Here is a 24,315-nt window from a genome sequence, read left to right as displayed (position 1 = left end):
CACTTATGAGAATATATAATATATAAATTATGGGAATTTTTTAAGATTAAGATGAAATACATATATCATGTTAACGTTTAGATATTAAGGAAATAATAATTATTAAATTATACGTATAATTATTGTAGGTATAGTCTCTCCATATTTTTATAATCATGTCTGACAAAGAAGGCACAGGTAATGCTGCCAAGTTGGCAGTCATAACCCAACCAAACCCTAAACACTCAAACGGAAATCATTTTGTGATTATCCGAAATTGTCACCATCGGAGCCTTTGTCCAGATTTGTTCAAATTCTTTCTGAGTTTGATTTATCTAGTGTTATCTAATTTGATTGGTATTGTTTTCTTCTGTTGATTTTTGGATCTTAGAGATTTCAGTTGTGGTGAATTTCATTCCGGATAGCTGTCTTAATGGTTTGATAAATTAACTCTAGCAATTTGTAAGTTGTAGAGCAAAACTCTTCACTGAAGAAGATTACGTAGGTAGATTTGAATCTCTTCATTTATTTCTATTCATTAAAACAGAGGCAAATTAAGCTAAATTGCATGACCATTATTATTAGACTTACATTCAATATTTAATAATACATGACTTCTCATGACAGTGATTACTAGTCCCATCATTCTCATTATCAACTAAATTATTGTAAACCTTTTTCTATAGGTTATAATGCTGATATACACGTGATTGTAAAAATTGAAAGTGCAGATTCCATACCAAATCTTCATTCCATACTTTCTGCTTCAAACGGGATTAGTTTCATAATGTTCAAATCATGTATTGTAGATATTTCATACATTTAATACTTTCAGTTAAAAGGGATTGAAATTTAGATTATGATGGTGATCAATATTTTTTGGTCATGTTTTTATTTATCTATTTTGGTCTATTTAGTATTCAACATATGAGAACTGGAATTGGTTACATGGAGGAATGCATAAATACTATGTATAGTAGTTCTATACTTCTATCACTTATGCTTCATGTGAAAATAGTACCTGAAAAGAGAAACTGAAAAATGGAATATTTCAAGTTAATTGTCTCACTAATTCTATGAGAGGACTTGAAAATTCTAGTAATTCTTGTATAATGCGTGATCCTGAACTTCCTGCTCGCATTGATTCTGTTTTTGCTTTGCGTTCTTTTGTTGAGGCTTGCAAAGGTGGGTTTATAGTCTTTGGTTCTATTTTGATTTTAATAAATCTTTCTAAAGCTTAGCACTGATTATGTTTACTTTCTATTGTGTTGATGCAGATTTGAATGAAATTCGACCCATTCTCCCTCAACTCCTTGATGGTAGGTGAATGTGAAAAAATGTCTGTACTTGTTTATTTATTATTTGGCTTCGCTAGTGATGTAACTGACGAAAACAAAAAAAATCCAGAGTTCTTCAAACTTATGAATGAAATTGAGAATGAGGACCTTGTATTTACCTTGGAGACTATCGTCGATAAGTTTGGGAAGAAATGACACCTTATGCTCTTGGGTTTTGCCAAAATTTGGTAATATATATTTTTTTAAACATTTGAATCTGCCAAAAGAGTTCTGTTTGCTTTATAACATTGTCATTTTCTTTCTTACAACAGGCAGCTGCATTTTGGAGGTGCATGAACACCGCTGAAGCTGATGATGAAGCTGACGATCCAGGTGCTCTTGCTGCTGTGGGTTGTCTGCGTGCTATTAGCACGATACTTGAATCAGTGAGCAGTCTTCCTCAACTATTTGTTCAATTCGAGCCAACCTTGCTTCCCATAATGCGAAGAATGTTAACAACTGATGGGCAAGTTATTTACCCTCTGAATCATGTTTATCTGATGATTTGATGATGTCCCCCACCCCCAATGTCTTCTTGTGTGCGTCTATGCTACACATTTATTAAAGCAGAGGTTACCTGTTGGATGATTATATGCATGAGGTTTTCAAATAAGAAAATCCGATGAGAGTATTTTAGATGTTCTCATCTATATAGTAGAATATAAAGTGATTATAAGGACTCGCGCCTTGACTTTTTTGGACAGCTTGTTATGTTTTTAGGTTTAATATGGAGTAGTATGCTTCAGTTTGTGATAAAATAATGTGATGTTAGAACAACTTAAGCTGGTTTAACTGGTACTTTGCACTTGGATTTTCAAAGGAGACATTCGTTTTTGTTGCGACATTCTGTTAGGAAGGCTATTGATTGTTCTGAAATTTAATTCCACTTGGGTTGCTTGTATTCATTTTCATTACCTGCTGTGAATGCATGCATAGGTTTTTGAAGAAGTTTTGAAGATTGTTTCATATATGATCTTTTTCTCTCCAACAATATAATTGGATACGTAGAGTCTTTGGCCACTGATGATGGAAGCATTTAAAGGAGAAGCGAAACTCACTGTGCATCTCACGGTCATGTTCTATGGCGGCGGTCACTGTTGAGTATGAAATGGTCAATGGCTCAAGCTTAATCACTCAATATCTTACTACTCAAATGCTCAAGCTCACGGTCATGTTCCCGTGCTCAAATGCTCAAACTCAAATTCAAAATGAGTTTATGCCCCAAAAATGGAATAGTTGGCTATTTGACTTTCACAATTTTATTGTTTATTCAAATTTTCTAAACCTTTAAAATTTTATTATTATTATTTTTTATTTCTTTTTTAAGTTTGCGTGAGTATAACCCATGTTTTCCCAAATTTTATTTTATTTTCTTTAATTGTGAAGGCTTAGTTGACATTATTTAGTTTCCACAAGTGCCACTGTCACTTTTTTTGCAGCTAAATGTATTTTTTCTTGTAGTGTACGCAATTATTATACGCAATTAATTTGATAATGATAGAATTTCATGATTAGTGGATCACTACATAAGTGCTCTGACAGCCTCTTCATTTTTATCTGCTAAATAAGATATATGTCTAGAAAAGAAGACACTGGTAATGCCACCAAGTCGGCTGCCATGGATCCCAACCAATTCCTACCATGTTCATCCTTCGGACCAACCCAGACACATGTTGGTGTCGACCAAATTGAAAGATGCCAATTATCAATTATGGAAGATAACAATGGTACATGCACTCACGGCAAAGAAGAAACTCGGATTTGTTGACTGCAGCCATGGATCTAGAAATAGAAGCAATAAACAAAAATGGCACATGGGAATTGAAGAAATTACCCAAAGGAGAAAAGTAAGTTGGAGTAAAATGGATTTATTATAAGACTAAATTCAATGAAAATGGAGATGTCGATAAATACAAGACTAGGCTTGTAGCAAAGGGGTATACTCAACAACATGGGGTAGACTACACTGAAGTATTTGCACTTGTGGCACTTATGGAGACAATTCGTTTGGTAGTAGCACTTGCAGCTCAAAGAGGATGGTTCATCCACCAGCTAGACGTAAAATCTGCATTTTTACATGGAGAGTTAAATGAATAGATTTTTGTGGAGCAACCCTGCGGTTATGTGCAAAAGGGACATGAACATAAGGTTTACAAATTAAAAAAGTCACTCTGCGGACTTAAGCAAGCCCCACGCGCCTTGATATAGCCGTATAGAAGCCTATTTCATGAAGGAAGGTTTTGAGAAGTGTGACTATGAGCATACGTTGTTCATCAAGACAAGAAAAGAAGGCAAAGTGTTAATTGTAAGTCTTTATGTTGATGATCTTATTTTTACTGAAAATGATGAGTTGATGTTTAGAGAGTTTAAAGCTTACCTAAAGCATGAGTTTGATAGGCAGATCTTAGTAAAATGAGGTATTTCCTTAGTCTTGAAGTCTTGCCAAGATCTGATGGTGTTTTTATTGGTCAGAAGAAGTATGCATTGGAAAGTGCTAAAACGGTTTGGAATAATGAGGACTTATCTTAACAAGGTTGGCTATGCTCATAATTTGATCACCTTTTATCCTATTAGCTTTTGTCTGCAAGATTCGACAATTATACATAAGGCTTCCTCCTTCGAATAAGGAACTATATGATCACAAATGTAACCAAAGCACCCCTGCCACCAAGGAACATTCGAAATACAGTATTTCCAATTACGTCCTTCCTTCAGCGGTTAGGATCTCGACCATCCACCTTGTCTGCCTTCTGCCAGCATTGTTGCTTTACTAGAGTAGTGAATGTACTCGGATTAACTGCGGCAGTATAGAGATAGCTAAATTGTGGTTAGGCAAAGAAGAAGGTAACATCGAGAAACACATATCCATAACTTTCAACAGCACATACCTGAGAATTTCTGGAATTTTTGGCCAGAAAAATTGGAATAATCCTGTTCTTCTATTTGTAGACATTTTGATCGATAACAAAAGGCACTCTTCTTCCATTTACCTCTAGTGATGTGAAGAAGTGTCGCCATTGTCATTGCTGCTCGAACTCTTCTGTTTTGGCTATGAAAGTGTTCAAAAGTTTCTTCTGTTTTGGCTATGAAAGAGTCTTTGAGATTGGGTACAGTTTGTTAGAATAAAAGGCTCATAATAACTTTCTTGAAAATTCCTGCACAATCCTTTATTTCTTATTACAAACTAGTTAATAATAAATAAATACAGTTATAGAAATAATTGTTCTAAACTACCACATTCTATGAAATAACAGTTACTGGAAACTGTCCATAAGAAGTACAAATTAGTTAATAAGTTTCCAAAAATTACGAATCTATAGTGCCCCGCCTAACAAATAGTAGTTATAGAACTATTTATACTTATCTGCTATAATAATTCAAAACTTGCGTACGTTAAATTACACAACCGATGTAGTGCGTGCGCCTAGTGGTAAAAAAAATATATGTTACATTGAACATTAAAATACCGTTGTAATAATGCAAAAAAATTAAATATATTACATCGGTCAAATTACACAACCGATGTAGTGTGCGCCTATATTGGTAAAATAAGTATACATTACATCGGTTATTCAAAAGATCGCTATAATGTGCAATTTTTTTACCTTATTTCGAACCCCGCCTCATACTCCTCATGTGATTCGCGGTAAAGAGGCATTCACGCTAATCGCTATGAACATTTTTGCTCCCTAAAGGGAAATTTCACTTTTGTTCGTGTCAATACAATGGCGAGCCACGATCAGGGTTACCTGAGCTCTTTGAACAAGAGGTATTCACACTAGAATCGCCTGAACCTTTATGCTCCCTAAAGGAAGATTTCATTGTGATTCGTGCCAATACAATGGCAAGCAACGATCAGAGTTACCTGAACTCTTTGAACAAGAAATATTCACGTCTGAATTGCTATGAACCTTTCTGCTTCTTAACAAGTACCCTGTCTTTTAAATTAAAGACACGATTGAATGAAAAACAAGGGATAAACTGATTGTACCATTGACCTGTGCTTCCATCCAAACAAAGCAACCAACCAACATTCAACCATTAATATATAAATGGTGCATACTGGAACTAGCACTAGCAAGGGTATGTCGAATCCTAAAGATTTAAGATCACGATTAGATATGGATCTTGAAAATCTATAAAATGGATTATAGAACAAAATAACAATGATCTAAAATGAATTTAAGCTCATAAACTAATGAGCCCAACTGTTTTGAACTCATAATTATGTTTTTTTAAGTAGTACTTCTTTTATTAAAATACATATTCACCATTATATCTAAAATGAAAATTATTTTTTTAATACGATTTAAATTTAAAAATTCATACTTCATTTTATTTTATTTATCTTTTAAAATAGACTAAAATTATCTTGTGTAGTCTAAGGGTGTGTTTGTTTCCATGGAGGAGGAGGGAGGGGGAGGAGGGAGGGAGTATTTTTTTGTATTTGTTTCAAGGGTTTTGAGGGTGGGGGAGTGGGTGGGGGAGAGAGTGAGTGGTTTTTTTCATTTTTCACAAAATGAAGAGATTTGTGAGGATGAATGTATGATGGTTGTATTTTACCAAAATACCCTTATACATGCATTTTATTACAATATCAAAATTAAATATTACATAAATTTATTTATAATTTAAAAAATATTTAATTATACTATTAATAACAACATACAATTATAAATAATGAAAATAAAAAATTATAATATTAACAAAATATATATAGTTATATAAAATAATAAATGAATATAATAATAAATATTATTTTCATAAATTTTAATATATTTAATAATTTTATTTCAATTTAACACAAAAATATTTTCTATTATATTTTTTAATTTTTTATTATAAAATATAAGTAATTATGAATATTATATATTAAAAAATTTAATTAATTCAAATCTACACACAAAAAGAATCATAATTCATTATTCAAATCTTTTTTAAGAATCATAATTCATTATTCAAATCTTTTTTAATAACAAGGACAAATTTGTAAACTTACAATAAACCATCCTCACAAATCCTCTCTATCATCCCTCAATCCAAACAACCCCACATATTCTCACACATCCTCTCTAATCCTCACAAATCCACTCCCTCTACTTCTCACAAATTCCCTCTTGATCCAAACAGGGCCTAAGTGTTCAATTGATCGCATACGCTGATGGTTATGCATATATAATATTAATAATCAATAAACGAAAAAGAACCAATTTGGCTAGAAAAAATAGACCCTAGGAACACGCACAACCTCAATATTCCCAAAGTTTCTTGGGAAAGTGATTTTGGCAAAAATGGAGAAGTCTGAAAAGCCGTGGAACATTCAATTAACAAAATCCATAGTGGTCCACTACTAAAATTTCAAGGCAAACAAAGCTACACTATTCTACTACCATAGTTCCATAACAATATATGTTACTTAGAACATGGTTATGTTTAACAAATTAAACAAAACACCATATGCTATATTCTATGGCAACTTGGCTAATGTCTAATTGTACATGTCCTTTCCATAGAGAGATAAGCATAACAAACACAAACCCTACGTGTAGTAGACTAATGAAGGAGGAGGGTAATGTGAATGCATTGGAAAGAGTGAAATGAAAGGAAGGGTTGTTGATGATGTTGCTCTGCATGGTTTATTCATGGGAGTGGGGGCTAATAGTGCGTTTATGTTCCAATTTCTGCAATGCTCTGTAAGGCTGGCTTCCATTGCCCACTAGAACCAACGAAATGCCTTCCAACACCTTTGTTATTGCTGCTGCTGCTGCTGGCATTGCTCTCCATTCGTTGAATCTCTTGTTCCACCTGACAATGAACAGGAAAAAGAGATAACTTTGGCATTGCGTTGGATAGGTGCACACGCCAAGGGGTAAGGGGAAAATGACAAATCGTATTGATTCATAGTACAGATCACAGAAATCATAGATGGTAGGCTTCAACAGCGATTACAATCCATGTCTGTGCTTAATAATAATATTAATACCAATAACCATCCATGTCTGTGAAATATAAATACTTTTAGTACATATGGTCTTTATCTGCTATATCTTCACTTTATTGCTTTTCGCCTGTGGTTTGCATTTTTTTTCTATTGTAGAAAATAAATTAGTCAAACATCATAAATTGTTTGCTTGTAATAACATATTAGGCTTGTAAAATTTGAAGTTAGACAGGAATGAAATAGTCTTCGAGATAAACTTCATAATAACTTAGGTCTAACGCCTACAAATTGGTAGGGAGAAAGAGTGGCTCTTTCAAGATAATTCCAACTTGACCACATGAAGGGTAAATTTAACTTATCATCCAAGTGACCCTTTAAAGAAACTGGTACGTTTAACTTTTCATTTGAATTATATACGAAAGAAGGTGAAGGAATTAAAAAATACAAGGAAAGAATTAGAATACAAGATGTGTTTGATTGGAAAGATAAAAGAGAAGAATGATTTTAATTTGCAAACCAACATTCTCTTTTGAAATATAAAATTTCCTAAATCAATCCTCGCAGATCTATTGTGCATAAAATCCGGCAAACACAGTCCTCACTAATCTATTTGCTTCCATTTTTGCTAATAGTACAACTCTCCATGTAAACAACAGCTAAATGTTACTAAAAAAATGAAACTTTGAATTTTTTAAAACATAAAACACCTACTTAATAAGTCGTTTTAATAATATATTAATATTTAAAGTAGAAATACAATTAAAATACTAATATATTGAATTTAAGTGGGTGGAAAAATACCCCCACCCATTTATACTATTTGTATAGGTAGGTCTCTTTATTCACTCTTTTCTTTTTGTTGAAAAAAAAGTTACTTAAAAAGTTGAAAAGATGATATCTTTAATTAAAAGCATCCATGGTATTCTATGATTAGCTCACCAGCGGTCCTGACATGCCTTTTGTAATTTGGTAGTGCTTTTGAAGTGAAAACGTGAAGAAACTCAGTCAGTGATAAAAACCAACCTAACAAAGGCATGTATCGTTATTTGGATGGTGAAGCATGCACTGTTTCACGTACTTTCCTAATTTACCACTGCATGGTCGACTAGATTCAAAATTCATTTCTTTTCATCTACACATGTTCTAATGCACCATTTCTAGCTAAAATTAATTTAGACACATTTTAATTATGCTCAATGGTTCAAATTTAATTATATACTAAAATTAATTCTAGTAGGTTTTACCTTTTTCTATAACCATTTAACACAATGAAATTATGTAATGAGAACAGCCTTAACGCAAGATCTGTAGAAGGTTTGGATAGATTGTGGATGAGTGTGCCAAATATCGTAGAGCACAAACTTGCAACTAAAATAAACAATCATTACATGCACTCACCAGTGTCTCTGTCCCAACTAAAAGTGAGGAATATTTATAATAACCAAACTTGTAAAAAAAAAAAATCACCCTCGAGATCCGTACTTAATTAAATAATGATAGACTCTGGCAATGTACTGAAGTTAAGGGTTTGTATGAATTTAACATGCAAACAGAGGAAGGGAAAAAGTATTGTAAAGATCCTTTATTCATGTCTTATTCAGAGAAGAAAAAAAAACGCCGCACCTCGACACTCCAATTGGACAACAAGGAAATGAAAAAGATCCAACATCATAGTCATAATCATAATCAAATCATCCCCACACAACCATGCATACTACTATAATATTTTCAAACCAATCTAATTAGCTGCAGGAGAGAAATCAAGGGGAAAAAAGAAAACAGAGAGAAGAAGAAACTTAATTACCTTATTGGAACCGTATTCAGTTTTGGAAGTCAGGCTAGGATTTGGAGCTCTGTTATCTCTGTGCTTCATCTGAACCCCATGACCCCCTGTTTCCTTCAGTAGTTTCCCGAGTTTGCCACATTTCTTGGAAGCAAACTCCTTCAACACATCTATGGCCCACCAAAACACAAACACTCCCACAGTCAATTTTTTGTATAAAAAGGCGAAGACAGGCTAGAATACGAGGTATTAATTTATCATACCTTCGAAACTGATCAAGCGATAAACCTGGCCAATATGCAAAGTATCATCTGGTCGGAGAAGCTTAAGTTGTTTCATTGGCGTCCCATTGTCGGACTTAAGCGTAGGCGAGGACACGACAAGTGCAACATAGTGACCAGGGTTGGAGTCCATCACCTGGTGTGCGCTAAGCGACCAATAAATCCTCTCGATCTTGTTCCCCGGGTGTTGAATCACAACCGTAGCCGCTTCCGCAGCTTGGCAATTCCCCATCTTTATTATTACCAAACTGACCCTGAACTAGCTTGCAAACACAACGATTGCTACGGTGATTGTTGTAGTGGAAAAATGGGTGGTGGTGTGGTGGGTTTATTAATTTTGAGTAGTAGCAATTTGGAAAATAAATATTATAATGAATATGTTTTGAATTTGGTGACGTTTGAAAGACACGTACAACACGGTAAGTGTCAGGAGAGGGGGGAGTGAGAGAGAGTGAGGGGTATGTTTCTTTCTTGGGTTGTTTGGGTTTGGATATAAATGAACCTGACGCTCTTCCAGGTTCACTGACGCACGCCAAGAATCAAGGTGTGTTTGATGGATGTGACCAACGCAAACCCGAATCCGACAAATACCCAGAATCTTTCTTTTCTTAAATAAATGAAAAATGGCTAAGTTAGAAATGGTTGTGTGATGGTGGTTACAGCGTGGGTGAGGGATGTGTAGACGAGTGCAATGTAAGGCCAAATATGTGAACAGGGAGAGGCGTGGGTAGAGAAATGAGTTGATGAAAGGAAAAAAAGAAGAATATATTATAGCAAGGATGGGACTGTGGATATAAATACAGATTGAGGAGTTGAGTTGAGTTGAGGCGTGTTGGATCTGCAAAACTCACCTGGGAGTTGAATTGAACGTAACTTTGCCGTCTCTGCACTCTTTTATAATTGGAAAAGTAATTTTGCAAATGGGTTCGGTAGTGATTACTTTCCCTTCTTGGCTTGACCCACCACAGCTTCAACGCCTTATCTTTTATTTTATTTTTAAATCTTAGATTCATCACCAGATGCCTTAAGTTAAATTTGCTTTACCACATGAGTGATGGTTTGGTTTTTTAGTTCCTCGTCACAAATTTGGTATGTGAAAATGCGCTTACATTTTACCATTTTATTACAGAGTATGTTTCAACTGAACTTTTCTATTACTTTAGTATGTAGGATTACATATAAAAACTTGTCTTAACTAAATCTGCAACTTGGCGAAGTGTATCTTTAATTTCCTTTACATCATAAGTAGTGACGGTCAATTTTATTAACTTGCATTAATAATTTAAATGTATTTGTTTGTATGAAGAATGATGGAACTCTTTTAATTTTAGGAGCCCAAAGACAAAAGTAAAGGCCGTTGTATATTGTATATTGATGATGGGTGGGTTGAGTGTGTTGACTGACACAATGCGATAGACTGATACGCAATGTAATGTTCCCTAAACGGGACGGTTCCGGAATTTGGTCATAATCCATGGGCAGCGAGCAGGATGACATAGTTATCATTGTTTTGGGTGTGGGATGTTCGCTCCTCATGTCTTGTATCTTGGATACTTGGTAGACAACAACAAATTGGATAGTTAGATTAAAAGTAAAATACAAATTAAGTGTGTTTAATAGATGAAAATATATGGAAAATAGAATTAAACGATAAGTAGAAACAAGTTAAAAAATTCAGTTATTTTTTTTTTATTTTTTTCTCTTATCTTCCAAATATTAATCTGATTCATCTTCTTCCGTCTCGTGACTAAACAAATATTTAACTTTTTATTTTCATATCAATAATATATTTTTAAAAAGTCATGGAAATAGATAATTTTTTCTTTTAAAATTTTCATATTGAATAAATTGTATTACAATAATTACAAGTGCCTATAAAAAACATATTTTGATAAGAAGAATTAGAAGCTAAACTACCTGTTCTAGACAAACATGAATAACCAAGCAGTAGAACATCAAGAATAGGCTAGGAAAAGTGATAAGTGTATCCTATACCAGTGTTACCGGAGGACAAGACCTATCAATACCAACTGGAGGATTTTATCTAGGTAACAACTCTTATAGCAGTAGAAAAAAAATGAGATAATATTATATTGTAATGTTATTATTATTATTAATGATAACATTTTTATTATTAATATTTTTATTAATATTATTGTTAATAATATTAATCATAATATAATTACAAAATTTCGTTGCTCCAATAGTTAAAGGTTCCATGTGTATTCATAGGACTTGAGTTTAATTTCCTTCTATAACAAAATTGTAATAATTATAATATCATTATTAATATGAATAGAAATAAAAATAATAATAATAATAATAATATTAATATCTATAGGTAATTACTTACGAATAAAATCATAAATAATATTCGCAGGTAAATAATATTTACGTTCAATTTACTTACAAATTTTTGTCTGTCAATAAAATAGTTACAAATTTTCTCTATTAGGTATGGAGGAATCACAACGATAATGAGATGTAATTAATGTTGGGGTAGAAGAATTTTTTTTTTAAAGAACTTGAAAACATGTACTTATTATATATACAGGAGATGACGAAAGAATAAACAAAATTGAGATTCTATCACAGGATGTGGGGAGGTATAAGGAAATGCAAAATCAATAATAAATTTAGTGGGTGATTTATTATACGTGTTAGATAATGATGTTTTTGAAACAACAAATTCTCTTACTAGTGAAGACTATATTGGTCTCGAATGGATTTGAAAGAAAAAACGAAGAAATGTTATTATTATAAATATATACCATTTTATGAATAAGAAAATAATAAAATAAAAATGTGGAAATAGTTGAAGAGAAAAAAGGAGGTTAGTAACAATATCCTCTAGTGCCTATTAGGGGATTTCTATGGTGTTAGGTCGAGTAAGTGAGAGGAAAAAAAATAAAAAAGAACAATTGTAGAAGGAAAATAAGAAAATTTATTGAATTCATCAATGTTATGGGTGTGGGGATCCACTTATGCTATAAAGATCCTTATTTGGTATATAATGGAAAGACAAAAAAAAATAAAATTGATAGACAAACAACCAAATAACAAAATAGATGATAAATTTTTATAAGATAATTGAAAGAACTTTAATACTAAAGTAACCTTTGGAGTGTTTGCTAGGAGAAAGTGTTAAAAAGCTATTTGGTTTAAGTTAGTAGCTACCATTGAAACAATTATTTTAATTTTCAAAGTCAAACTGAAATTTGGTGGATTTGTTAAGAAATAAACATTATGAGACTATCAATCTAAAAACTCTTTTGTTTTTTTAATATATATTTGACTTAAAACATCTTTTTCAGACAAATAAGTTTCATTCCACATATTATCTCACTAAGTTTGTGTTTAGTGAAATATTTTCTTTAACACAAGTCAAATCTCTTTGTTGTATTTTTAGTCTCTATTATAAGTTTTAGGGGAAAAAAGATGCATAGCTAAGTTTAAAGGTTGTGCAGTGTTGGTGTAAAACAATTTTACAATGTTAACCAATTAAAAATCATTATTAGTGTGATTTTTATGATAATTATTGTACCTTTTAACAAACTTATTTTGTTTTATAGCTTGTGTTTGGATGGTATTGTGAAATTTATTTCACAATACAGTGCTAGCTTATTTTTCTTTAAAATTTGTAAAAGGCTATAACGAAAGATATCTTAAAATTGAAGATATAGTTTTAGAATAAAAAGAGAAAATAGGTAGTGTGAGAGTGGTTTTTTTTTATCGGCAATAAAAAAAATGTGAATCACTTCAGAGGTGGTCTAACTCTTATATAAAATAAAAGACCTAGGACACTTCATCTTAAAACTCGCACCGCCGAACGCCTATGATTACAAAACATCCCTGACTTAACCCAAAAATAAACACACTAAAAACAAGCACATGAGCTAAAAGATATATCAAGAAATCATCATCATACAGACCAAAGGTTCGAGACACCACTCGAAAAAGAATAACAAACCAGAGAGAGAGACGTTAACGTCATCCAAGACTAAGTCTTCACTTAAACCAAGACAACTACTTCTAAATCATCAACAACTCTTCCATTAAAGATTACTTTGTTTTTATGCTTTCACAACTCACTTACCCTTACAGTCCAAATTACTTTCCACATCTCATTTACTGAAGCATACGCGTTACATTGAGTAGTGGTAAGTCTAGTGTTAGATTGTAAGTAGAAAGTCTAACAATTATTAAGCCAACTTAACAAGACGTACAAATGTTCATAGAGTAAAATGTGTAAAATAAAAAAAAAAGGTAATTTTTTATCAGAAAAAAAAAAGAGTCATTATTTATTGAAGTAAAAATACACCTTACATTGCATTAATATATGAAATTAAGAGAATTAAATAAGTGTTTGGAAATTCAATTACTCATAATCAATTTAATCCTTAAACACATGTTAATATTATTATTTTAATTACATACTCTTTGAATTTTTGATTAATTTAATTGTCTGTTTTGTTTTTACATTTATATATAAATGTATTTTCACACTATTAAATATAAATTAATTAAAAAATAAAAATAAATAGTTACTATATTAATTAGGTTAAATATTATTTTATAAATTAAAAAATTATTGATTTTTAATTTTTGTATTAATAAAAATTGTAAAATAGTTTTTAAATTGATATTTAAGATTAATTATAAGATTTTAAGTATTAATTATTTTAAATTTTAAATTAAATTAATAATTAATCTAGAATATAAAGTAATTAATAATTAAAATTTTAATATTTAATGTTAGATATTAATTTAAAAATTATTTTAATTTTTTATTAGTAATAAAAAATATTTTAAATATTAATATTTTTTTAATTTATAAAATAGTATCTAATTTAATTAATATAATAATTAATTATTTTTTTAATTTATAAAATAGTATCTAATTTAATTAATATAATAATTAATTATTTTTTTATTTTAAAATTAATTTATATTTAATAATTTTTTTATAATATCATTACTTATTGATTTAATTTATGAATTAAAACTTACATTACTTTTATAAGTAACCACTATACTTTAAAACATTCTGATCATTCATGCATGAGTATATATATTCTATACACTCCTCTTGTTCAAAGATCTTGATATTTACTCTATTTTTTCTATATATTATATAGTTTTTAATATAGTAATAATCGACAACAAGTTTGATTTTTTTTTTCAAAGAGATAAATTAGTTTATAATGCGTAAACTAAATATAATAGTTTTGATAATGTTATACCACATGAATAATTTTAAATATTCAATGATACAAATAAAAAAATAGAGAACTTATGTATATTTTTCTAAATTGCACCACAATTAAGTTTAATATACAAGCACATATTAATAAGTTCGTTAGCGCAACCTCTATCTGTCCTTAAAAAGCTCCTGCTAATAATGATTTCAATTTAGTTTTCTAAAAAAAAATAATGATTTTATTTTCATGCAATTATTGCAACTTTTGGCAGCTAGTAATCACAATGTTTTTTTGAAGTTAAGTCTAGGTATACATGTTCTTTCTGAATTAAATCTAAATATTAATTTTTGGGTACAGAACTCTAAATCTTAATTTAAATGATGCAGAGAATTATATTTATTGTAATTAATACTATAATGAAACAGAATTCAAAGTCCTATCATAATTTTAAAAGTATATGTAGCAGTTATTTTTAAACAGAATAACTATGTAATTATTTCGCGTAAAAATATTGTATTATTACGTATTTTATTAAATAAAAAATTGTTTTATTGAATAAAGAATTAAATTGTTTAATTATAAAATAACATCAAAGTAGTTATAAAAATATGCATTTATATAATCATATAAGAACATTAGACATAATTAAAAAAAGCTGTTTAGGTAATCGCACACACTAACGGCATTGGTACAATTTTTGTTATTCTTGAACTATTCATATAGCAAGGGTTAGACATTAATGTGTCGCGTCAAAATTATTATTATAATTAAAAATGTTATTTTCACAGCGAAATATTAAAAGTTTTAAAATTACGACGATAATGTAACATAGTATAATGTTAAGATTAATCTTTTTAAATGAAATCTATACTAATAAAAAAAAATATAATTATAATCTGGAGTTAAAAACATATAACATTTTCTATTGTAATTGTTTAAGTCGGTAATGGAATCCTAACTCCTTTGGCAATGTCAAATTTGGACTCTACAACTCATGAGAAGTCACAACCCAATAGTCAACTGGACAAGGTACTGGTTTTAAAACATTACGCGAAGGTGATACAATAACAACCTCTGCCGAACAAACTTATAATTTTGATTCTTCCCAATCACAACATTAATTGTTTTAAAGAATGATAATTAACTAAGAACAAAAGAGAGGTTGAGTTGATGTTACCGTCTCATAGAGTTTCCAATTTTTTGAAATGCCTACCGTTACAAAATTGCTTATTTTCTGGTATTATTATTATGGTGATTGAACATTAAGTTGGTGAGTTTGGGAGTGAGGAAGCGACTGAACGTGGAGGAAACGGTGTTATAGAAATTGAATTATTTGTTTGTCTTCATTATTGGGTCTAATGTTGATGATCTATCTACTTTTGTCTTAATGACTAAGAAAGATGATACAATTGAAGATAGCATGAAAGTAAATTGTTAGATACCTTATTTTAGACCCATTAGTAGATCTTATCTAATTCCTTACGTCAAATTTCCCATCACTTCAATTTACACCACACTTTATCAAACTTTGGTCTGCTCCTTAATTATGATCCCTACTTCCCTACCACTTCATTTTTCATCATTCACTTTATTTCTTTTCTTCTTTGCTGCCAATTCATGAAGATGTTCATCATTAATGACTTCAGATGCTGTCTTTTCGTCAGTGATTTCAGATTTATTTCAAATGATCTTTTGCTATTTCACATTTCACTTGTCATCATTTCCTTTTTTTTCCAACCTATGCATCACATGCTCATGATTAATTGAGATCCATATCAAGTCAATTGTCTTAAATATTTTGGGTTTTCACGTTTTTACCTATATATTAGGCTAGGACTTACATAAAATGACTTCTATTCACACCTCCTATTTGCCCTTCACAATGTGCATAGTTTTTTTCTTTTGAAAATTACTTTTACAAAGATTAGTTTTTGTAATGTTAAATCATATAGAAATTAGTCTTCATATCATCAACAAAAGGAAATTAGTTTCTCGTACGTTGTCCAACAAATAGTATAAAATGAAGTAGTTTTCATTGTTTGTTGTAACTTGACGCAAGGAGGGTCATTTTATAATACACAACTCTTTTAGGCTCTGTTTGGATTGAGGAAGGGATTTGTGAGGAGGGGAAGGAGTGGATTAGGGAGGATGAGTGAGGATATGTGAGGTTGTTTTGATTGAAAGATGATAGAGTGGATTTGTGAGGTGAGGATAGTTTATTGTAAGTTTACAAATTTGTCCTTGTTATTAAAATAATGAATTATGATTCTTTTTGTGTGTAGGTTTGAATTAATTAAATTTTTTAATATATAATATTCATAATTACTTATATTTTATAATAAAAAATTAAAAAATATAATAGAAAATATTTTTGTGTTAAATTGAAATAAAATTATTAAATATATTAAAATTTATGAAAATAATATTTATTATTATATTTATTTATTATTTTATATAATTATATATATTTTGTTAATATTATAATTTTTTGTATATTTTTATTTTTATTATTTATAATTGTATGTTGTTATTAATAGTATAATTAAATATTTTTGAACTTATAAATAAATTTATGTAATATTTAATTTTGATATTTTAATAAAATGCATGTCTAAGGGTATTTTGGTAAAATACAACTATCCTATTTAATACCACAAATCTCTTCATTTTGTGAAGAATAAAAAAAACCCTTCACCCTCTCCCCCATCCTCTCCCCCACCCTCAAAACCATAGAAACAAACACAAAAAACACTCCCTCCCTCCTCCCACTTGGAAGCAAACACACCCTTAAAGTAATGACAATTGCTTCTTGCACCATATCACTGCACCTGATTCCAGCGGAAAAGACGAAACTATCCTTAAAAAAAAATTTCGAAATATGTGTTCCGGATTTTTTTTTCCGGAACGAAATTTTATATTACGGATTTTTTTATCCGGAATGAGTTTTTCATTTTTGTTTCCGGATTTTTATTTCCGAAATACAATAATCTCTTTTCTGGATTTTTTTTTCCAGAATGTATTATTTATCAATTCCGAATTTTTTTGTCTGGAATTGAATTTTAAATTTTGTTTCCGGATTTTTATTTCCGAAACTCAATAACCACTTCTGGATATATTTTTCCGGAATATATTATTTTCAATTCTGGATTTTTATTTCTGGAATAAAGGGCATTTTTGGAATTTTTAAAATTGTGTTGGGTGCAGGGAGCATTTGCCTAAAGTAATCACCACTCAACTCAGAATAATCGGGCTTTTTAGTTTTTGGAGTAAACCAAACTACCCACAGTTTTTGTTCTAATGTAAGAAAAAAATATTGGACAAAAGAAAAGAGTCCAAAATAACATTTCTAAGGTTTGTGGTAAAAGAGATAAAACAAAGACAATTTCTTCCTCCACCTTTTTTCCTGCACCATCATAAATATTTTGATAAGTGTCTAATTTCAATAATATTTTATATTAAAATATAAACACTTATGAGTATTAATTTTTAAAATAAATATAAAATAATCCTTAATTTATGGATTTATACTTTTCTTACATATTTTATGCTTTTTATTTGAATAAAGACATTTTATTCCCAAATTTGGTATTAATTTCAGGTTTTTAGGAAAGAATGAAGATGACTGAGCTAAAGAAGAATAATATAAGCTAAAAGGAGAAAACTGAAAAGTCCCAAAACATACAAAGTGCACAAAAATCCAAAGACATTAGGTCTTTTATGTTTTATTCAACGAGCCCATCAACACCACGCAGGAAGTCACTTAATCATAGCAAATTAAGTTAAATAGGGGGTTTAAGACTCAACCCTAGTTTGCAAGATTGAAAGGGAAACATCATTGAGTGACTCTTAACCCAATTGGGAGAATAGAAGGTGTTAGAAGATGTGTGGCTAATTCTATCCCGTGGATTTGGGAGTAATCTATTCGAATTCTTATGTATTGAGGTGATATTTGAATATAATATTATGTTCTTGATTGATTATTGGTATTATTGTTTTGTTTCTAATTCTTGATCTAGAATCTTAAATCTAACTGAAAAGTATTTTGATGGTTCTGAGCTAAACAATAATACTTAACATATTTAAGTTATAGGAATATACTTGAAATGTTAATTGCTATCAACGTCTGAGTTTGATTCTAAGTTTGCTTTTATAAATATACGAGGAATCGATATTTATGAAGCATCTTAATAATTTTATATGCGGGGAATCAATATAAATGAATTTTATACAAACATCAATATCAACCAAAGGACATAATGTTACCATGCTAATCAAGATACATACGAGTGAGAAAGATGAAACTTAATCCCTATTTTTCCAATTAAAGCAACAACTCTTTGCCTGGTTTTCTTGTTAATCATTGTCATCACAACAAACTCCAATAAACTTTTATTATTTTGTTTTATATTTAGTAAATATTTTACTTGATTATTCAACTGTTCCTTATGGGTTCAATATCTATCATTAAGGACGCATTATTACTTTTGAAAACGCGGTGCATTTAATATAAAAAGTCATCATATTTCAATTCCAAAATTACCTTTCCACAAAAAGTGCAGATTTTGTTTTTTTTTAATTTCTGAATTATATAATCATAGAGATTTTGAACTCTACAATTTAAAATTCAAAATTGTATTCCAAATTCTAAAATTTGAAAAATATCTTCATGTTTGTGTATTATATAAATTTATTAAATTGATATGAATGAATTGAGATATATTTGATTGGGATAATATATAGTGATTTATAGTCTTTGTATTAGTGTATGAAATCATTAAAAAATATAAGATATCTTAGGTTCTTTCATTCTCTACATTACATGTATTAAAAATTTATATAATAAATACAAGGAAACGTTATAACATAAAAAGTTGATGTTGATTTTTATTAATAGTGTTTTTAATTAATCCCAAATAAAATATACTTAAAATAACACGTCTTGTAATATCAAATTTATTTTGATATCATAGGAGATATATTTAAAGATTTTAGTTGTGTTAAGTATCACTAATGTATAATGTATAATTTGTATTTGTTTTAATTTATTTTAAATCAATAATATAGGTTGATATTAAGTGTTCTAGCTAAGAATGTGTGATGAAGGTAAGGGTGACCATATGGGTTGGTCAATCCTCGTATTGGTATGCTAAATATTCACATGTATTGGTCTGTCCTGTATTAGCCTGTTTCACATTGATCTCCCTAAGAGATGGGTTAGAGACTGGGTCAGTCTATATAAGAAAATTAAAATTTTATTAAAAAAATAAAAAAATATTAATGCACTGGTAATATATATATAAAAAAAACACTCATTATCTTGTTTGCAAACTGCATGATGGTAGTGTTGACGTGACAATATTCAATTTACATCATTAGAGACCTTTTTTTTTATCTCTTTTAATGTGTTTTTATTTTTTTTATAAAAAACTTTCATGTTAGGAATCACTACGTTACTTGACATCTCAGCTAGGCTGACACCTCAAGTAACAACAATCATTTTTCATAACATGAAAAAAAATTTAGATATTTTAAATTAATTTTATTAATATCTTTTAAATTAATTTGTGAGACGATTAAAAAATTACTTAAGATATCAAAATGCATAAGAGAAATCAAATTAAATAAAATTTTATAAAATGTTGCACCTTACTTAATATAACGAAAAAAGAAGAAGAAGAAACAGTCTGAAAATTTAAAATAAAGTGGATTTGAGATGATTTGAAGAGAAATTGTAAAGAAAGTTAGGATGTTTGGATTAAGGTAAATAGAGTGAAAAGTGTGAGGAAAGTTTATGAAAGTTTGTGAGTGATGTGATGAGTGTGATTGAAATTGTATTTTTTTTAATTGATAAAAATGCAACTTTACATATTTGCCCTTACATTTAAAAATTATTCAAAAATTAATTTAATTTATTTATTTATAAATTATAATTATTTTTAATTAAAATATTATTTAAATATTTATAATTATAAATATTTGATAAAAAAATATTTTTATATTAAATAGCATTATAATTTTTATCTTTACTTTTTTTAATTAATATAATTATTATATGAATTTATTTGTTAATTATTAAAAATATATATTTATTTTTACTATTATTTACATTTATAACTTATTATATATAATATGATTAATTATTTTTTATAATAATTATTTTTTTATAATGTTTATATTTTTATATTTTAATTATAATTATATTTTAAATAAAAAATAATAATTTAAGTTTAAAATAAAAAGAGTAAAGAAGTAAATTAGAATTAATTAATTATATATATATATATATATATATATACCACTTTCTTTTCACAAAGTTGCGAAGAAAGTTTTGCATGAATTTTTTTTTAGATTTGTATGCTTTATTGTTGTTATTAGGTGACTTTTAACTCTTTTAATTGTGAATAGTGTTTCAATGTGTTTCTATGCCTAAATACAAACACAGCCTAAAGATTTTTGTTAGGTGAGAAAAATAACTTTTAAATAATTTTAATAAAAAATAATTGTCTGAACATACCACGCTAGTTAATTATAATTTTCGTTTATGAATTTAATAAATAAATTAATTTCAATTTTTTGTAATTTTAATTATTATTTTAAAAATCCACAGATTTTAATTTTTAATTTTTCAAAATTTAAATTTTAATCACCCATAATTTTTTTTAAAACATTTTATTATACAGTTAAAAGAAGGTTTTTATGCATTGTCTAATATTTTTTTTAGTAAATTCTGAATTATTTTATTAGCATTTAAGAGACCAACTTCATGTCAATAGGTTTCTTTTTCCATTTTAAGGATGGGTTGCGTTCAAATTAAATGAGAACGAAAAAATCACAATAAATTGACTAAAGCGAAATAATAACTTACCTAAAAATTATAATTCTTAAATATTACAGTTTACATTTTAGTGAAAAAATAAAATCTAATAGTTCAGTTTTCAAGTATTATATCAAACACACTTAATTAGTCAATGTTAAGCGTATTGTCGAACGTTTTCAAAAATAAAAAATGGAAGAAAATTATGAGTAATTAAAAAACATAATGGGTCAAAATGAAGTAATATTTATTAAATTAATGGGTCAAAATGAAATAATAATTATACCTTAAATTAATTATCACGAATTTAATTTCAACTAGAAGTAAAATACATTTATTATAATTAGTTTAATTTGAATTATTTGATTATTTCAATTTACTTTAAAAATATAATTATATTGAGGTGACAATAATCATAATAACAATAAGTGTCATAAATACAATTTCTATAAACTAAAACTACTTTATATTTTTATAATTTTTAGATTCAACCTTTTGTAGTTTTAAGTATTAGAATGTTAATGCAACATCTTACATCCAATCCAAACTACTTAAGTAACTTTCTACTTTTAAGTTTAAGCTTAAAAAAATGTATTATTCAGAATATGGACAAAAATTCGTAAAATTCAATCAGTAATTTATTTAATAACTAAACTGAGAAATATAAGTAGACTTTCTTATTTTACAGATGAATAATAATGCTGAAAATAAGGAAACAACTCCTGAATTTTAGCTAAATTTAGATGATAAAGATTATCCTAAAATTAAGCAATGCTAAAAAGACGTAAAGGTAAAAACTTCCATTAGCCACTAACCCTTTATTCTTACTAAGTAGAGTATTATTTTTTAACCATTCACAATGCCATAACTAAATTTTTCCGACACCTTGATCACTTTTGGTAGGGTTTTCTTTTCCAATAAGGATGAAACGACACATAAATGACACGGACCAAGGCGTACCTATTTTTTAATTATAATGGTTTAATATTATAAATATATTTATTTAAGGAGTTTCATTGACATAATACACGGACCAAGGCGTACCTATTAAGTATTAATTATCTATTTTATGCTTGACAAAACATTTTGTTCCTTTTTTAAAGTATTATTTGCAATAATAATGACTTTTTTTTTCCTTTTTAAACAAGTATATTTTTTTTTTCATAGTTTTCATTGTAGAAATAATTATATTGATTCTTTCTTCAAGGAAAATATTCGATTTTTATTTATGTTTTTTTTAAATGTTTGTTACTTCTATAATTGATTGTTTTAAAGACTATAAATATTTAAATATGTAATCAAATGACTCTAATAACCTTTCTTTTATACTGATTTGGGGAATTACATGCTATTTGTTATTCATCTCTGTATATACATAAGCTCACATACGTAAGGAGTTCACGACTTCAATTATAAGACACAGCAAAAACCTTTTTTTTTTCTATTACTATTTGTTTTGCATTTCTTTTATTGTTGTTTTATCTCATATTTATTCTTCTTGTAGTTGTATGTGAGACTGTTTTGTGACTTTCAGTATGAGTCTAGATTTGTATCATTTTTGAGAAAAAAATTATTCTATTGTATTAGACATTGAAATTTATTTTAATAATATAATTACATCGGGTATTTCATTATAAATTCACTAATGGTATAATTGTCCCCAACTTCTATGGGTATGTTACTATCTTTCAATTACTTTTTCTCCATCCATAAGACTTAAATTTCACTTTTTACTTAAAAAACGAGTTCAATATTACCTACACTTTATAATTTGAATGCCCGTGTGTTATTTTGGTCAAAATTTATCAAAATAAGCTACTAGATTGTAGTAAAGAAAAATTGGTTTAAAAAACTTAGTAAAAAGATTTATAGTCCTCTAAAGAAAAAAGTTTAATACTATATTGTTTACATTTAAAAAAAAAATAAACCTACAAATTTATCGTTTTTTTTCCACTCTGCATAAATATTGTTAAAATGAATAAATATTGATGTATATTATTAAATTTTAGACATTTATAATTTTGTATGTAATTTGGAAGACATTTTTATGATTAAAAAGAATATTTTTAAAAAGATTAAAATGTTAAGTTAGGTTTAATATATAAATTAGAATTTTAATTCTTTAATATTTTATTTTATAAACATCACTATCTTTTTAAAACTTATTTAAATTTCTTAAATCATTTCATATTTCCTTAATCATAAACAACCACGTAGAATATAAAAAAGTTGAGATATTAAATTGATTAAATTATATCTTAGAGTAAGTTTTTCCACCTTAAATATATGATTTTCTCTTTGTTTATGTTAAAATTCTATATCGATAAGAAATAAATCAAATTATAGAAATATAGTGTATAAAGTGGGTATAAATCTATATGTTTTGTTTTGTTTTTTTTCATAATTTTTATTTTAGCTTATTTTTGCTTAAGCTATAGATGCTTGCCCAGAGGAAAAAAAATATGAGACTATTCTCTGAAGTTTTTCACTAGAGTGATACTATTTGCTTAAGCAAAAGAGAGGTAGAGAATAATACATTTTCTTTTGATGATTTTCGCAGTAGCGAGAATTAATTACTAAAACAACATCATTATTTGTGTTGATTTGGGTAGAAATGAGGAATTTATGTATATATAATTGTTGCAAGTAGTATGTTGACATCTTTACGATGTTGTGTATATTTTGAAATTCATGAATGTAATATGTGATTGTACTATATACATAGTGATATAACAAGAGATATCTGATGATATTTTGCGTATTATTTAAGTATGAAACTTATTAAAAAATTAAAATATTTTGACTTTATAAATTAATACATCACGTGCTAAGGAACTTAAGAATATTTTTATATAACACTTTCTATAACAAATGTAAATAACCATATATTAATATAAGAAAATAAAATGGAGTTGAATTTTATAATAATTTTAAATGTAGCAAATTTATTTGAATAATTAACATATAGTTAAAAATCCT

At 28.3% G+C, this 24,315-nt stretch overlaps 1 protein-coding gene and 1 long non-coding RNA gene across 2 annotated transcripts; one reads left to right on the top strand and one right to left on the bottom strand.

The window, feature by feature from the left end:
- Positions 1-1,085: 1,085 nt before the first annotated feature.
- On the top strand, positions 1,086-1,463 carry LOC137805959 (uncharacterized). The gene is made up of 3 exons (XR_011080286.1): positions 1,086-1,164; positions 1,257-1,298; positions 1,387-1,463. It is a non-coding gene; the product is annotated as an uncharacterized lncRNA (long non-coding RNA).
- Positions 1,464-6,612: 5,149 nt separating this feature from the next.
- LOC137808211 (uncharacterized) lies at positions 6,613-10,272 on the bottom strand. The gene is made up of 3 exons (XM_068609197.1): positions 9,304-10,272; positions 9,062-9,210; positions 6,613-7,121 (listed from the first exon to the last, which is right to left on the bottom strand). Exons 1-3 carry the CDS (start codon positions 9,551-9,553, stop codon positions 6,984-6,986), a joined length of 537 nt encoding a protein of 178 aa, XP_068465298.1. The 5' UTR covers positions 9,554-10,272; the 3' UTR covers positions 6,613-6,983.
- Between the last annotated feature and the right edge of the window lie 14,043 nt (positions 10,273-24,315).

This window comes from Phaseolus vulgaris, chromosome 3 (genome assembly GCF_000499845.2).
Source record: "Phaseolus vulgaris cultivar G19833 chromosome 3, P. vulgaris v2.0, whole genome shotgun sequence".
Taxonomy (NCBI): domain Eukaryota; kingdom Viridiplantae; phylum Streptophyta; class Magnoliopsida; order Fabales; family Fabaceae; genus Phaseolus; species Phaseolus vulgaris.
The sequence above is the reverse complement of the archived record's forward strand: the minus strand, read 5'-3'. Positions and strand labels throughout refer to the sequence as shown.